The sequence below is a fragment of the Saccopteryx bilineata genome, chromosome 3 (genome assembly GCF_036850765.1).
Source record: "Saccopteryx bilineata isolate mSacBil1 chromosome 3, mSacBil1_pri_phased_curated, whole genome shotgun sequence".
Lineage (NCBI taxonomy): Eukaryota > Metazoa > Chordata > Mammalia > Chiroptera > Emballonuridae > Saccopteryx > Saccopteryx bilineata.
Window position 1 is genome coordinate 247,245,694 of NC_089492.1, and position 16,860 is coordinate 247,262,553.

Genomic DNA, 16,860 nt, shown 5'->3' on the forward strand with positions numbered 1-16,860 from the left:
TATACACAGATGAATGTCAAATCTGTTTCCATCTCAGATCCCTCTGCTGAGCTCTACCCCTGTGCGGCCAGCCACCTGGTGGAGGTCTCCACTAGCATGGAGCAAAAGCCCCTCAAGCTCACCACATCCAGCCTGAACTCATCTCTTCCTAAATCTTCTCCTGGTTGAGTGGACACCACTGAACCAGTCATCCACCCAGAAACCTGGGTACCATCCTGGGCACTTTGCTCTTCCTTCCCTTTCTTCATCAACCACCAGGTTCTGAAAATTCTCTTTCCTGACTCTCATACAGGTCTGATCACGCTCTTCACCCCCGCATTGCAGGCAGGCATGTCCCACCTTTCTTCTCTGAAGCCTCCAGCCAGGTCTCCAGGCCTGTGTTCTTATCCATACAACTCCCCCACACACACTGCCTGGCCTTTTTTTCCACTTAGAATGAGCTTCTACCACTCCTTTTTTTTATTAGTTCCTTTTATGCCCTAGAGCCCTCCACATCCCCTCTCATCACTCTAATGTGTTTTAGTGTATATTTTCAGCTTGTACGTGTTCTTGCAAAATGCAACTTTTGTGCACATACATATTTAAAAATTTTTTTATTAAGTGAGAGTCAGGGAGGCAGAGACAGACTCCCACATGTGCCCCAATCAGGATCCACCCAGCAAGCCCCCTACTGGGCTATGCTCTGCCCATCTGGGGCCCCTGCTCCATTGCTCGGCAATAAAGCTATTTTAGTGCCTGAGGTGAGGCCATGGAGCCATCCTCAGTGCCCAGGGCCAATTTGCTCAAACCATTTGAGCTATGGCTATGGAAGGGGAAGAGAAAGAGAGAGAGAGAGAGAGAAATGGGAAGGGGTGGAGAAGCAGATGGTCACTTCTTCTGTGTGCCCTGACTGTGAATTGAACCTGGGACTTCCACACACTGAGCCGATGCTCTATCACTGAGCCAACCGGCCAGGCCCTTGTGCACTTAATTCTTGTGCATTTTTAATATGCTTTTTTTTCACTCAGCACAAATTTTTAGGTCCCATCCATGGTGCTACAAGTATCCCCACTGCTTCTGTTTCATAGGACTCTATGGTGCCCATTCATTCCCCGAGGATGGACACACAGGTCCTCCTCTCCTAGGCACCACAATAGCACTGTGGTAGACTTCCTCATACATCTCTATGGACCTTTGGGAAGATTTCAGACCCCTGAGAGTTGTGCCTGTGAGTAGAATTTCAGGGTCATGGATATATATACACTTAATATGCCTGAAGAGAGATGGATTCCTGTCCAGAATGGCTGTATTCATCTACCCTCCCACCAGCAGTGGCTGGGGATTCTTGTATCCCCACAAGGAGAGAGCTTTCTCAAGCAGAAATCTGCCTACATTTCTCTCCTGCCTGCCTCTCCCCTCCCCACCATGCCTTCCCATTGCCTTCTGGATGAAGTCTCCCTCCTTAACACAGCCTTCAAGATCACAGTGACCAACCCTTGTCCTTCTCTTCCCTCCCACTGGGCTTTGCTGCACCATTGTATCTGCATTTGGGCTTTGGCTCTTTGTTCCCTGTTCTCCATACACACCCACCATGTGGTCACCTTTCCAACCCCCATGGAGGGGAGCCATGCCTCTGGGAAGCCTCCCCTGATACCCAACCCCAGGCTGGTCTATCTACCTTCTCTAGACTTCACAGCTCCATACTTCCCTTCATCACAGTACTGACCTGCTGGGCTGTTGGTGTCTTTATGTCTCTTATACTTCCATTAGACCAAAGTTTCTCAGTGCTAGCCCTTTTAACAATTTGGAATGAGTAATTCTTCCCCGTGGGGGCTTTCCTGTGCATTATAGGATATTTAGTAGCATCACTGGCATCTACACAAGGATGCCTATAGCATCTCTTTCCCCAAGTTGTACTAACCAAAAATGTCTCCAAGCTTGCCAAATATTCCCTGAGGGTCAAAAATCACCCCCTGTGGGGAACCACTGCATCAGACCATAAACTGCCCAGGGCCTGGGGCTGGGTCTCATTTATATCTGTATCTTTGACAGCCAGAGAAGGCCTGGCCTAGGTTAGCTGCTCAATAAATGTTGCTCAAATGAATGGCGACCAATCTCTGGGAAAAGATCCAAGGGTGGGACTCAGAGAGTAGGTTTCTGGGATATGCGTGATGTCATGGGATGAAAGGAATCTCTTCCTCCCTCAAAAATCACCCAAATCATCTTATCTCTTTGTTCTTATATTCTGTGGGGGGAGGGGAAACTGAAACATCCAGCAAACTTACTGTGTGGCCATGAGCAAGCCACTTCACCTCTCTGAGCCTCAGCTTCCCCACCTGTAAAATGTGGACAAACAACCTATGTGAATCTGTAAGTGCTCACTGAGCCAAAGATGAAGGCCATGTTCTTCTCACAGACTTGTTGCATAGAGCAATGACTGCTCCAGACCCCAGGGCATCTCCCACAAAGAAACACTCAGGGGAGAGAGGTAAGCCACGTGGTGTTTATGGGGAGTATAGCTGGGGCTCTGGCCTCCCCCTGAAGAGGACTGGGAGCTGAGGGACATCACTGCTTCAAGGACATCTTCCAGGAGCCCAGTGCCTGCCGGATCCAGGAGCGCCGCTGGTGGGAAGTGGGTAGGTTCTCACAGCTAGGGCTCCAGCGGTGCGTGGTAGCCGGATCACACGCCCTCAAGTCCCCAGGTGGCCGTGGCCAGGAGTTCCGCCAGCAGCTGGCCATGATGTTGTCCTGGGCCTGGGCTGCAGAGATGCACACTGATGCTTCTGGGTCATGTCTCAAGTTTTCCAGAGCTGAGCCATGGGAAGGGAAGAGGCCACTTCTTAAGACCAGGTCCCCACAAGGGTCTCATACCTCATCCTTTCTTCTCACTTCTATGCCTTGGCTTAGGCACCCTCAGCTTAGCCTTCCCTCATCTTACCTTCCTCTCAGCTCTTCAAATTGTTTAGATTCAAAGCCTGAAGCAAAATCTGCCTCCTTCAGGAAGCCTTCTTGGGCTGCCCTACCTTACTTTAGCTTTCCCAGTTACAAAATTAATCTTACCCCCTTAAGAGTCTGAACTGCTTGCCCTGAACCAAGTGGTTTTTGGTCTGGGTTTCTGAGCCTGGTTTCCTAGACAATAAGGTTCCCTAGGATAGGGCTATATCCTGTGTCTTGGTGACTCCGTGGTACTTAACATGTTCTTGCCTGCATAAAATCTAACACAGCTGAACTGAGCTGAGAACGCTTGCCTTGCGACCTATCCCTCCCCTTTCCTGTGATCCACTATGAGCCTACTCCTTCTCTCCCTGGCCCCTGAAATCTCACCAACACAAGGCACAACTTACCGGCTTTAACTTCATTCCAACGATCTTCTGTCATTATGCTATCCATGAGGGGGACCAGGGACCCTTGAGCATAATTGGAGAGGTGAGCACACCTACCTCCTGACTCAGACCCCACCCATCCCACCCTCAGACCAGATCTCCTCAGAGAAGCTTCTCCAGCCCTGCAAATGAGGACACAAAAGGAGAACTTCATTTGACCCTGGGACAGATTCCCCAAGAGTCCCCTGGGACAGGTGGCAGGCTCGAAGGGCAAGGATGGCACTAGGACAGGGGCAGGATGTGAGCTGTTGCCAACTCTGACGGGCAGCCCCACGTGGTCCCTTAATCAGACTGGCCTTTAGCATCCTCAGCTGATACTTGGGGAGGTGCTGCAGCTGCCCCTCTTCTGGGGAGCTTGAGCCACGATTACATGAAAGACACCCCGTGCCTGGCATACCTTCCAGGCAAGCAGTGGACAGCGCCCTAGTGGGCTGAGACCCAGCTCCGCAGCAATGTTATTCAGCCCTCCTGTGCTCCCAGCCTGAACTGGCTCCCCGAGTACCAGCACATCCTTAAATGGCCTAAACCTCTCTGCCCGCGGAGCCTGCCACCTGTCGGTCTATACCACTTCTTTACCTGGCTAATTCCTATTATCCCTGACTATTCAGCTCAACATAGTTGCTCCTCCAGGAAATCCTTCCTGCCCCTCTCCCAAACTAGGTTAAGTGCTTCTCTGGGTTCCCAGAGTCCCCATGAGTTTCTCTATCTGTAGATACCATGCTGTATTTTACACGTGATTTATGAATCTCCCACCAGAGCAGGGATTTCTTTAGCTTAAATCCACTGGGGAGGGGAAGGCAGGGGACGGTAAGGTAGTCTCTGAGGCTCTAGAGCATGTGCACAATCATATGCATGTATGCATTTTCCCAGAGAAAGTGTTCATGACTTTCCTCAGAGTCTCACAAAGGACTGGTAACCCACAGGGATTGGCAGCACCGCCCCACAAGGGGGGCCGTCTGCAGGCAGAGGCAGGCGCTGTTCGGCTTCGTTCCCCCAGCATGGGCCCTGGCACAGAGGAGACTCCCAGTGTGTCAAACACCAACACGTTTAGGAGTGATTAATTTGGAACAAGATTTAGGAAATAAGGTCACTCCATGTGAGACTCTGCCACTGAACAGGCCCCCACGTACTGAGGGCTCCACCAGTCCTGGGCATGGCTCCTCTATCCCATCACGGGTCACATTTTAACAACCACTCCACCATAAGCATCGCCTCCTGAAGGACTCTTTGTTTTCCTAGACTAAGCATAGTGACTGACCCAGAGTAGGGGGTCAACAACTGTTTGCTAAATAAACCACTGAAGGGATTCATGGATGACTGGATGGATGAAAAACTGCAAATGAATTGAGGAAGCATTGCTTTACAAAGTAGGGGGTTGGGAGCATCATCTTCTCCATGCCTCTTTGCAAGAGGGTTTCCTGGTCCTTGGTGAAGGGTGTGTGGTTACCCGGGGGTGAGGGAAAGTAGCAGGGAGGAGACATGCCCAGCATGTCATCAGAAGGGTCCTTCCTGCAGGGGATTCTGGGTGAGGGGAATCTGCTATTTGTTTTTTCCCCACAGAGGCCGAGGTTGGGATTTTGGGAAGTAGAAGAATGAAGGTAATTACCCTTGAGTGAGCTACCTTGACCTGCCAGGCTTCAAATTAAAAAAAAATTCTCATTCATTCTGTGAAACAGGAATTTACCCCCATCTCACGGATGAGAAAACTGAACTCAGAAAAGGGATCATGGAGCTGAGATATGACTTCACTTTTCCACTGTACCACTTGGCCCTCCTGCCGGGCCTGACCTAGGCTATACCCCATGTGGGAAGCAGCAGTTCTGCTGTGTACAGTTGCCCGGGTTGTGACCATCACCAGGGCTCCAGACTGAATTGAGCCTGTGGCCCACTTCCCATGCGGGGATCTTAGAGGAGAGAAGACCTTTCTAACTTTCACCATGACTATCTGCCAGCCAACCCTCAAACCCAAAGAGGGGCATCCACCCAGGTGCCAAAAGGGCTGGCAGCTTCCTTCCTTCCAAGGGGAAGAAGCAAATGGGAGATTGGGCAGAGCCCCAGGAGCAGGACTAGTCGTGCCAGGGCAGGTTACCTATGAACATGACTGAGGACTTCCGGAGGGAGGCCCGGGAATTCTTGGCATATTCCAGGCTCTGGCTGAGAAATGTGAAGGTGCTGTCTTGGTGAGTGTTCACCTGGGACAAAGAGAACCCCCAGAGTACTGAGCCCTCACAGGGACTAGTTCCTCATCCACCCTCCTAAAGATAAGAATGGTGACTCTGTCAGGCAACCAAGCCCTGGCCCCTTGCCTCCTAAATATGTCTGCCTGAGCCCCCAGAGGCCAGGCCTCATCTTCTCTTCTCTTAGCTGATTACAATTGCTTCAGTGGTCTTTCTGCCCTGAGTGTCTCCTCTCCTGATCCATCTCCCTGCTGCAGCTGGAAGAAAAGTTCTAAATGCAAGTCCAGGCAGAGGTGAGAATGCACATGGCGTGCAAGAGACACGAGCAATAAGGAGACAGGTCTGACCAGGGTGAAAGATTCAAGTTGCAGAGCAGCTGGTAATAAACTGGTGAGTGAGGAGGCTCTTAAAAGCCCTTAAAAGCCAGACAGGAACAGGGCTTACTTACACATTAGAAAATAAGAAACCTACCTATAGGGTAATGGTAAAGCAATGTTTTGGACAAAATAGTTTGATAGTAGTGTTTAGGATAATTTTGACCAAGTAGAAACTAGGGGGCAGGCATCCTGCTAAGAGGCTGATACAGGAGATGAAAAGAAGTCTGATCTGACCACTCCTCTGCTGACTATCTGCACATGGGGGAATAAACTCCTAGTCCTAGCATGCCAAGCCTTTGTGGTCATGTTCCTTCTCAGCCTCAACGTCCACCATATCCTCCACCTGCCATGCACATCATGCTGGGGTCCCAGGGCATAGCCCAGCTCACCCCAGATCTGTGCCTGGTACAAGCAATTGCTCCTGATTGCAGCGCCCTTTCTTCTCGTCACTGTCTGATGAATTCCCTCTCATCTTTTGAGGCTCAGCTCAGAAGCCACCTCCTCCCGAAGCTTCCACAACCCTCAGGCAGAGCTGATCCCATCACCCTTGATATTTCTGCAGCATCTTGCACAGTCTTTGTCATGGCACCTATGACATTGTGCTGTAATTATCTATAGCTGTCTCCCCCACTGGGTCCTGAGCTCCCCAAAGAGAAGGAGCCAGCTCACTCGGCTCAGGGTCCTCGGCACCCTGGACAGGGCTGAGCATGGTGCAGGTGCCCAGAAAGAGTTGGATGCATAGATGGGTGAATGAATGAACTGAGGAATGGGTAGGTTACCAACTCCTTCTAAAGCTAAGGCTAGAGGTTGACCTGCACATGAGCAAAAGCTGTTGACACTTAGAGATCAAAGAAGAGACTGGGCATCCTGCAGGGTCTAATGCAGAGGTCACAAGCTGACAGCCCACAGGCCACAAGTGACCATCCAAGCAGAGACCAGCACACTGTTTTAAGCAAGCGTAATTGATTGCTAATTAACATCTTACAAAAATTTGGATTCTAGTTTTCCTTGTGAAGCCAGAGGACCTGGCAGTGGCTGCATAGTGAGCTGGAGCCGTCCACTCAGGCTTTCGGCAGGGACCGGGCCCGCCAGGTTGCCACAGGCAGGCACTGCCACAGCACGTCACTCATGATCATTATCTGCCCAGTCACTGGGCACTGTAGGTATTTGAATTAGTGCCCCAGCCAAATACTTCCTCCAGGCCTTTTTCTCTCTCTGTAAAATGATGGTAATAATATTAGACACTGGATTGAGGAGATTTTGAGCATTACTGGTAATGGCGGTGTTGAGTCCTTTTCTTGATCCTAGTAACAGTCTGTTACTTGGTATATATTTGTTAGGTTGGCATGGGGGTGTTAGCATGCTCTGCCCAGATCTCCCTTTGGGTGTGAAAAATTCATTCCCCCTTTGGGGATTGCCTTGGGGGAAGGAAACTGCTGACCCAAGGTCATGTTCCTTCTCAGGGTGGCTGGCATCCAGAGAGGTGGATACAGGGGTGTAAAGACCTGACCCCAGCCCCAATTTGGGGAATCTCACATAGTGCTGGCTGAGACTTCCCCTGAAACTACCCTGAGGCTTGACTTCTTCGCCACTCCTCCTCCCTGCCTTCCCTTCCAAAGGAGTTGACCCCAATGGTACTGCTTCATAAAACCCCTGCATGGTAGTCTCTGTCTAAGAGTCTGTGTCCCGGGGACCCTGCCCATGACGACAGTGAAGGTACATGGGACTGGACGGCAAAGCTTCCTAAATGTTGTATGCAGGAAATGGGTTGTGTCCTATAGTTCAGCACTTTACTACCTTAGGATATTCTCAGATGTTATCCAGAAAAGGGGTTCTGCGGTCAAATAACTTTGGGAAGCCATAAATTAAACCACCATGAAACATGTCCTTAGCGCAGGAAGATCTCAGAGGCTTTAATGAGCTGATGGCATTGCAAATATCCAAGAGGAAGATGACAATGTGGTATTTCCCAAACTTATTTATCTTAGAACTCCTCCCCTGCAGGGCATATCTTATAGAACAGGTGTCATAGACAATACACCCTGGGAATTACTGTTGTAGAAAAGGGAGCCAATGAAGCCCTTCCAGCGAGACAAACAGATATTGTTTTAACCAGACCACTCTGGTCAGCTGGGTGGGGAATGGATTGGAAAAGAGCTGAGATTAAAGGCTGGGAGACCCACTGGATGGCCAGGCCCATGTCTTGGCTGAGAGACATCCAGGACCTGAACTAAAGGCAATCACAGTGGGGATAGGGAGGGAGAAACAGATTTAGGGGTATTTAGCATATTTAAGATTGATCTCATGTCGAAGTTGAGGGAGATGAAAGAGTCTAGGATGACTCTAGGTTTCAGCTTTGGGGACCGAGAGGGACAGAGCAGAATTGTAATGGGAAAGCCATAAGTTCAGAAGAGACACGCTGAGCTTGTGGTGCATGTGGTTCAGCCGGGGGAGGCGTCTGGTAGGCCACTGGGGTGGGAACACGACGTGCAGAGAGAGGTCAGAGATGGAGATGAGCATTCAGGAGCCAACAACACGAGTGCTATTGAAATTGCCAGTCAGGATGTAAGAAAAAAGGAGAGAAAAGAGAAGACTTGCCCACCTCCAACATACTCATAACGAACCACTGCAGTCTCGGAAGCACTCACAAGGTAGTTGCAAATCTTGGTCACCGTCTGTGGCTGGCTGTCCCAGGGCTTCCGGCTATAAGCTCTTTTTGGCAATTCCCAAGCCATGAAGCAAGAACAGCAGAACAGGGTCTTCACACAGAACTGGGGACCAATGGAGAGAGAATACCAGAGCTGTGGAGTTCCAGGACAGCTAGATATGTTCCAGGAGAAAGCTGTGTGCAACTGGATTTTGGAAAGTCAATTCCTATTTGAAATGTACAAGTGAAGTTGGCTGTTTGGAAGAGGGATCCTGACATAGGTGCTTTTGGAACACAGACTTCCCCCGGTAGATTGTTAGTGATTCTGGATCGGTTTCCATAAAGGGAGATGCACCTGCAGGGCCAGGTACCTGCGGACACTCACCTGGCCCACCTTGGTGTTGCCCTCTTGCATGGTCAGCAGCAGGGGCACCAAGGTGCTGATCAGCTGCTCCTCCATGGCAGGGGTGGGGGGTGACCGCAGCTTCTGGACCACCTTTCCATAAAGGTTGATGCAGGAGGAGCGCACATCCTCTCGTGACTGGGACAGACGCAGAGGCTTAGGAGTACCCCCTTCTCCAGGAGGCCGCCTGGCCCCTGAGTCCCACTTGGAGGCACCACAACCTTCATTCCACTCTTTCTGAGTGGCTTGTCAGGCACAGAAGGCACAGAGACAAAGAATAGCAGAGGCCACCTGGTGGGGCTGATCTGAGGTTGGGGTCCCATTCTACCGGAACCTAGGTCTGGAGCTCCACCCACTCTTCCCAGCCAGGGCTCCTGCTCACCTAAAAGGTACCTTAGTGCCAAGTGGGAAAATGCCCCCCTCTGCCATGGCCAATAAAAAATGCACCTTCTGTAGATGTAGTAAGTCTCTGGGGAGATTTGATTACAAAAGAAGTGCTCTCTCTATGAGAGCCAATTAGAGAAGGACCTTTCTCCATGCAAACCTATTCACAAAAAGATGTGGACCAGTTGAAATGAGGTCCCCCTTCCCCTGGGCTGACTTGGCCCTGCCCAGGACCCAGTAGCCCGTGGAAGTCTCACAGCCCTCTATATGCCAACGCCCTCCCCTCCTGCGGCCACCACCCACCACCAGGCGGTTCCTCACATCACTGAAGTGTGGCAGCAGGACCTGCAGCATCTCCACGTAGACCGAGCTGTCACTCCTTTTCCGGTCCTGCCCCTTGAAGATGGTCTTGAGATTGAGGCCCGCCTCCATCACGAGCAGCCCATCCACACTCCTCAGGCCCTTCACCATGGTGGGCAGGAGGGCCTGCACTCTGGCAAACTGTGGGGCAGCAGTATTTGGGATGGGGGCTCTTACCTGGGCTAACAGGTGGGAGGTCCAGCCTCTGATTCATTAAGAAGAAGTTGGTGAAGCAAGCCCCACTTCCGAGCCTTTGTTTATGCCAGCCCACCTGCCTGGAATGCCCCCACTCAAGCTCTTGGTGTCCCCAATGCCCTCTTTGGCCTTGCTGACTCCTTCCTGAACTGGATACCTGAGGCCCTCTGCTGTCTACTCCCTCCCTCTATTTATAGCTTTGTGGGTCTACATCTTGTCCCTTCATCCTACTATATATATCATGAGCTGCAACAATACCTGGTAGAAAAAAAAAACAAAGCACTTTTAATTTTAAATATGCTAATGGCGCCCCACAATCCTGGCCTTGTTTTTCTAATGTGTAAAACAGGAATAATGGCTGCCATCCTCAGCCCCTCTTACACACACTGCCTTTTGGGTCATGATGAAAAGTCTGGATTAGAAACTATTTCAAAAATATTAAAGTATTTAGGGAAAATATTTAAGGGATATTTGTTTTATAGATGGGACAGCTGAGGCAGGGACAGAAATGGGCTCTGATTCCAGCCACAGCATTTAGACTTGGGCCGGGCCAGGCTCCACTCTGCCCTCGACTCACCTTCTCACTCTTGCGGGCCAGGATGACCAGGCCTCGGATGGACAGCACCCTCATGATGGGGTTGTGGTGGTTCAGGCACTCCACCATTCGTCCCAAAGAGTACTCCTCGGGGATCCGCCGCACCTGCTCCATCTGGAAGAGCTGAGGGAGTAATGGTAATTACTCTGTGGACTGAGGGGACAGGCATGCCCCTGTGTCCCCATGCACTGACAGCACACACTGGATGACCAGGGGCTGAGTGTGGGACATGAATGATTACTGCCTGGCCAGTGCTGTCCAATGCAAGCCACATGTATAAGCTTAAATTTTCTAATAGCCACATTAAAAAAAAATAAAAAGAATTACGTTATGTTAACTTTAATAATATATCTTATTTAATCCAATATATGCAAAATATTATCTTTTCAACATGTAATCAATATAAAAATTATTGGTATATTTCACACTGAAATCTGGTGCGAATTTTATACTTAACAACCTATTTCAGGTCAGACACCTGCATTACAAGGGCCAAATAGGCCCCAGGTCGCTTGTGGCAATAGTATTGGACAGCTTGGGTTTACTTAGTGATAGCACTGGCTCCTCTGTCTCCATCCAGCACTAAGTGGTGACCCAGACCCTGTCCTTTCTGCCCCCTCTCCTTGGCGAGCCCCCCCACCTCAGGATATTTTTTAATTCTTTTTTTTTTAAGTGAGAGGAGGGGAGGCAGAGAGACAGACTCCCACATGTGCCCCCTTACAGGGATCCACCAGGTAAGCTCCCTACTGGGGATGCTCTGCTCATCTAGGGCTGTTGCTCAGCAACCAAGCTATTTTTAAGCTCCTGAGGTGGAGGCTCGAGGGAGGCATCCTCAGCTCCCAGAGCCAACTCTCTTGAACTAATTGAGCCATGGCTGTAGAAGGGAAAGAGAGGAAGAGAGAGAGAAGAGAAGGGGAGGAGAAGCAGATGGTCTCTTCTGTGTGCCCTGACCAGGAATTGAACCTAGGACATCCACGTGCCAGGCCAATGCTCTAACACTGAGCCAACTGGCCAGGGCCCACTCTCAGGACCTTAACGGCTGTCCCTAGGCAAATAACTCCTGAGTCTTTATGTCTGATTCAGCCTCTGTCTGGAGCTTCCGATTTGGAAAACCAATAGTTCACTGCACATGTGCACCTGATGTCCAGCACCTCACGTCAGAGCTGAACGTGTCACTATTCAGCTCAGAGCCCCCGTGTCCACCATCGCCTTTCACTATCAACTTTAATGGCTCTGGGGCCTCATTCATGCCTGCCTACCCTCTAGCTACACTCTTACCACCAACCAGCTTCTAACCAAGCCGCATTGTCTGTGGAATGACCGAGGCTGTTTTGTCTCTTGGGTGTGGGCAAGATGCCCTTTGCCAGGGCACCCATCTCCACTCTAGCCCCTGCTTACTTCGCATGGCTCCATCCAGAGCTCGGCCCCCAGGAAGCCATGTCTGGCAGTGCCCCCAGGCTTCACCTGGGCTGACGGCTCCCTTCCCTGGGCCCCCTACAGCCCTGAACGTAGAGACCTCAGCACCCCCATCTGCTTATGCCTCCCCTGTCCCACTGCGATTTTCCTTGAGGACACAAATAAGTGTTTCTCCTTGGGTCCCTGTTACCTAACACAGCTCTGGTGTGGAGTATGTGCTTAGGGGACATTTGCTGCATGCAACATGAAATTTGGTTCCTTTTCTCATTAGAACTGCTTTCCTCCTGTGTCCCCATTGCAGGGTTACCACCACCAACCCCCACCCTCGTCCCAGTCCCAAACCAGGCATCACTCTCGTCTCCTTCCTCTCCCTTGCTGCCCTCCCCACCCCTGTGACCACCAGGCTTTTGCTCCTGCCTAGTCATCCTCATACACTTCTCCTACCTATTGCCTTGCCCTGGATCTACTGAGACTATTGAGATCATGTCCACTCACAGTGATGAGAAGAGAGAACTGGGGAGAGGGGCTCCCACCCATCTACATAATGAACACTTGGGTCTGCTCTGCACCAGGTTCTGTGCTGGGCATTAAAGACACAGAAAACAGTAGTAGTAGTAGTAGTAGTAGTAGTAGTAGTAGTAGAAGTAGTAATAATACTAACACTACTACTAATAACAGCAACAGAGCTGACTCACAGAGAGCACCTCCTATGTTCTAGCCCTATACTGAGTGCTTTATGTAAACTCACTGAACCCTCATCAAAACCTTATTCTACAGGCAATCCATTATCCCCTTATTACAGGCCAAGAAACTGAGGCACAGGCAGGTTCAGTGACTTGCCCAAGGTCACACAGTCCTTGAGGAGTTCACCGGCCATTGGGAGAAGCAAGTATACACAAGACTTTCACAGTATAGGGGCCTGGGGGAGCCAGGGAGGGACATCATCTGGGCTACATCTAAGTTCCACAGTGTGCATGGTGAGTCTGGCTCTGGCCAGAAGCAGGCCGCCTCTTCTGCAGAGTAGAAGAAACTATGGGAGAACTCTCACTCCATGGAGGGAGGGCCACTGCTCAGGGTTCCAAGGAAATGCTGCAAAAGGTTAAGTGTAGAGTCCTTGACCTTGTGATGGATATGAGAGCATCCCCTGAGATCTGGCAAGGTTGCTGGTTCGATCCCTGGTCAGGAGACATACAGGAACAGATCTGTGTTCTTCTCTCTCTCTTTCTCTCTCTCCCTTACTCTCTCACTAAAGTCAATCAATAAAATAAAATTTTTTAAAAAGTAAGACCTATGCTTATCCTCCAGGAGGTAACATGTTCTACTGGTGCCTGCAGAGCCAGGCAAAGTGTTCGTTCAGATGTTTATGTGTTCATTTAATCTCCACATCTTAGAGCTCTCTCAGGACTGGGCCTGGGGATGCAATGCAAACGTGATGTGGCCGAAGGTCCACAGACTCACAGTGCAGCTGGAGAGGCAGGAAGGAGGCAAGCAGTGCCTAGAGCACCGCCGCCTCCTGTCGGGCTGCCAAACTTTGTTCACCTGTCAAGGCCCAGCTCAAATGGCACCACCTCCATGAAGCTTTTCTTAACCAAGCCTCCTGCCTCTGAGCCCCACTGTACAGACCCTGGTGATAGCCCTGACCTCCTGCATGATAACCAGTCGGCCAAAAGAGGCATGCAAGCTGGGTTTGCAAGTGTCCATCAAGAGATGAATGAATCAACAAAATATGTGTACACACACACACACATACACACACGCTGCTCACAAAAATTAGGGAATATTGTATGGCTTCATATTCATTTTGAAATATCCCCTAATTTTTGTGAGTAGTATATATATATTCTACAGAGTATGATTTAGCCTTAAAAAGGAATGAAATGTTGATCCATGCATGCTACAACATGGATAAACCTTAGAAACATTATGTTAAGTGACACAAGCCAGACAGCATATGATTCCATTTATATAAAACCTAGAATAGGAAGATTCACAAGACAGAAAGTAGAACAGTGGTTGCCAGGGGCCAGGAGTTGGCCAGGCAGGGGGTGGGGTGGGGTTCAGGTTGGGAAGGAAGATTAAAAAGTTATGAAGATGGATGGTGGTGATGGTTGCACACAATGTGAATGCACTTAAGGCCACTGAACGGTGTGCTTAAAAATAGCTGAAATAGTAACTTCTATGATATATAGGGTGGGAGAAAAGTAGGTATTCAGTTGTTCAAATGGAAAGTAGTACAATAATTAATAAATAATATGTACAAGACTACACTCTGCGTTTCAAGTACTCACAACTATAAACCTTTGTTCACTCCGGTAGTTATCTCTCTCTCTCTCTCTCTCTCTCTCTCACACACACACACACACACACACACACACTGAAGAGTGTGTTTTAAGAGCCCAGATGGCTGGGTTTGAATCCTGGATCTGCCACGTGTGACTGCGTGTGCCTCAGCTTCCTTCTCTGCAATGGGAGATGTAGTATCTGCATCATAGGATTGTGTGAGGACCGCATGAATCACCATGTATAAAGCTCTCACAAAGTGTCTGGAAGACAGTAAGTACTCAGTAAATGTTCTGCTTTTATAAGTGAGTCTGCTTCTCTGAGTATGACCCTATCAATTTTCTCCTGACTTATCTTTTCCCAGCACCCCGTTCCAGTACCTACACACACACACTCACTCAGCTTAGATGTCACTAGCTCCAGGAAGCCCTCCCTGATGCTCCCCACCACCTCAAGGCTCTTGTTCTGCCACCACAGCCTGGACTGCGCCAATGCTAATACACATCATGCTAATGCATCCCATGCTATAATAAGGGTGTCGTCTGTCCCCTCTGCTGCACCAAAAATTCATTGAGTGGAGTCAAATTTACATTTGTATCTGCAATCTGGTGCCTGGCACACAGAAGTGCCCAGCAAAGAATGGTGACTGCCTGGGGCACAGAGGAGATCTGACAAGAGTGGAATGGAGTGAAGGAATTGGGGAGAGGAGGAAAAAAAGGGAGGGAAGAGGGAGCTCTTCATATCAGAGAGATATCATGCTCACAAAAACTGTACATTGTTAAGCACTCTTTGCACAGGAGAAAAGACAAGTACTGAGAACTGAGGTCTGAGCTCGGGGGAAGGCCGGGAGCAGCTCCAACCCAGCACACCCAGGGCCCAGTGGGTACCTCCACGAAGAAGGCGGTGGCAGTGATCTGGTGCTTCTCGTCGCCTCGCTCCAGGAGCGGGATGAGCAGGTAGAGGATGCGGCACAGCTCCTGGCAGGAGTAGTGCACCATGGCCCTGCGGCGGGGAGGGGAGCGGTCCCTCAGGCTCGCCAGCCCCAGGGAGACCTGCTGGGGGAAGTCTGGCCATGACATTTGAAAGTATAGACAAGACAGGGTAACCTGGGTTCCTGTGTTCCCAAGATTTCCCACCTGAACAGGACCTCAGAGACCATCTAGTTTAACTGCTCTGTTTTACAGATGGGGAAAGTGAGGCTTACAGTGGGAAGTGACTTGCCCGACAGACAGGACAAACCAGTAAGACAGGCAGGCTTTAGACTCCCAACCGCACAGGACCACTGAGGAGGAGGAGATGGGAAGGAGAGACTGTGAGGACCCACTCACTAAGCATCAGGCAGCAGCCAGAGGCGTTCACACTGTTATCACACTGGATCCTCACCATGAAGCTTCGAGGCAGATTACTGCTATTGTCCCCATTTTTATAGACAGGGAGACAGAGCCTCCAAGTATAACCTGCCCAAGGTCGCAGAGCTGGAAAAATGGCAGGGCTGTGATCCCAACCCAAGGCTCCCCACTCCAGCTGCCTTGTTTATCGTACCGAGTTGATAGGTCTCAAAGTACCATACTGCGTCAGCAGCAGCAGCGTCCCTAGAACCTTGTCGGAAATGCACAGTCTCGGGCCCCATCGCAGACTGGCTGAATCAGGAACTCTGGGAGTGGGGCCCAGCAATCAGTGGGTTTTTTTTTTTTTTTTTTTTTTTTTTTTTTTTTTTTTTAGAAAGGAGAGAGAGAGAGAGAGAGAGAGAGAGAGAGAGAGAGAGAGAGCAGGGGGAGGAGCTGGAAGCATCAACTCCCATATGTGCCTTGACCAGGCAAGCCCAGGGTTTCAAACCGGCGACCTCAGCATTTCCAGGTCGACGCTTTATCCACTGCGCCACCACAGGTCAGGCCAATCAGTGTTTTAACAAGCCCTGATGATTCTGATGCTCTCTCAAGTGTGAAGACCACTACACGTCTGACCTGTGGTGGTGCAGTGGATAAAGGCATCGACCTGGAACACTGAGGTCGCTGGTTCAAAACCCTGCACTTGTCTGGTCAAGGCACATATGGGAGTTGGAGCTTCCTGCTCCTCCCCCTGCTCTCTCTCTCTCTCTCTCTCCTCTCTAAAATGCATAAATAAATAAAAATAAAAATAAAAAAGACCACTACACTATGCTCCATTCAACACTGGACTCAGACAGCGTGGCAACCGTGCACAGAGTCTGGAGCAAGACAGCCGGGGTTGAAATCCAGCCCCGCCACTCGCTGTGTGACTGTGGCAAGTCATTTAGTTTCTCTGCCCTTGGTTTCCTCCTGGGTAACACTGAGAAAATAATAGTGCGATTTCATCGTCATGGTGAGAGTTAAATGGAATAATTCACAGACATACGGCCTTTTGCATGATGCCTCAAGCAAAGTAAGTACGACTCAAGAAATAGGATTGTATCCTGAGACCCCAGGAAGAGCAGCGTCCTGGGCACTTGGTGCAGGGCTAAGAGGCAAGCTGTTCCTTCAGGAGTCACGTCGTTGAAATCAAGGTGCCCCTCCTGACCCCAGGGGAGGCTGTGTGTGGTTTCAGGGAAGAGCTCTGGTCTGGGTCAGCGGGCCATTTCCCAGCTTTATGACCTTTGGAACATGACTGTCCCTCTATGCATCCTCTTCTGCATTAGTGATTTCTGCC

At 50.1% G+C, this 16,860-nt stretch overlaps 1 protein-coding gene across 1 annotated transcript in view; it reads right to left on the bottom strand.

The window, feature by feature from the left end:
• Positions 1-2,544: 2,544 nt before the first annotated feature.
• MROH7 (maestro heat like repeat family member 7) overlaps positions 2,545-16,860 on the bottom strand; it is a 32,605-nt gene continuing 18,289 nt past the window's right edge. The window contains exons 11-18 of the mRNA XM_066266547.1: positions 15,084-15,198; positions 10,483-10,623; positions 9,672-9,851; positions 8,949-9,104; positions 8,565-8,687; positions 5,452-5,554; positions 3,324-3,386; positions 2,545-2,789 (exon numbers count right to left, since the gene is read on the bottom strand). Coding sequence (XP_066122644.1) covers positions 2,545-2,789; positions 3,324-3,386; positions 5,452-5,554; positions 8,565-8,687; positions 8,949-9,104; positions 9,672-9,851; positions 10,483-10,623; positions 15,084-15,198 — 1,126 coding nt within the window. The remainder of the gene's footprint in view (positions 2,790-3,323; positions 3,387-5,451; positions 5,555-8,564; positions 8,688-8,948; positions 9,105-9,671; positions 9,852-10,482; positions 10,624-15,083; positions 15,199-16,860) is intronic.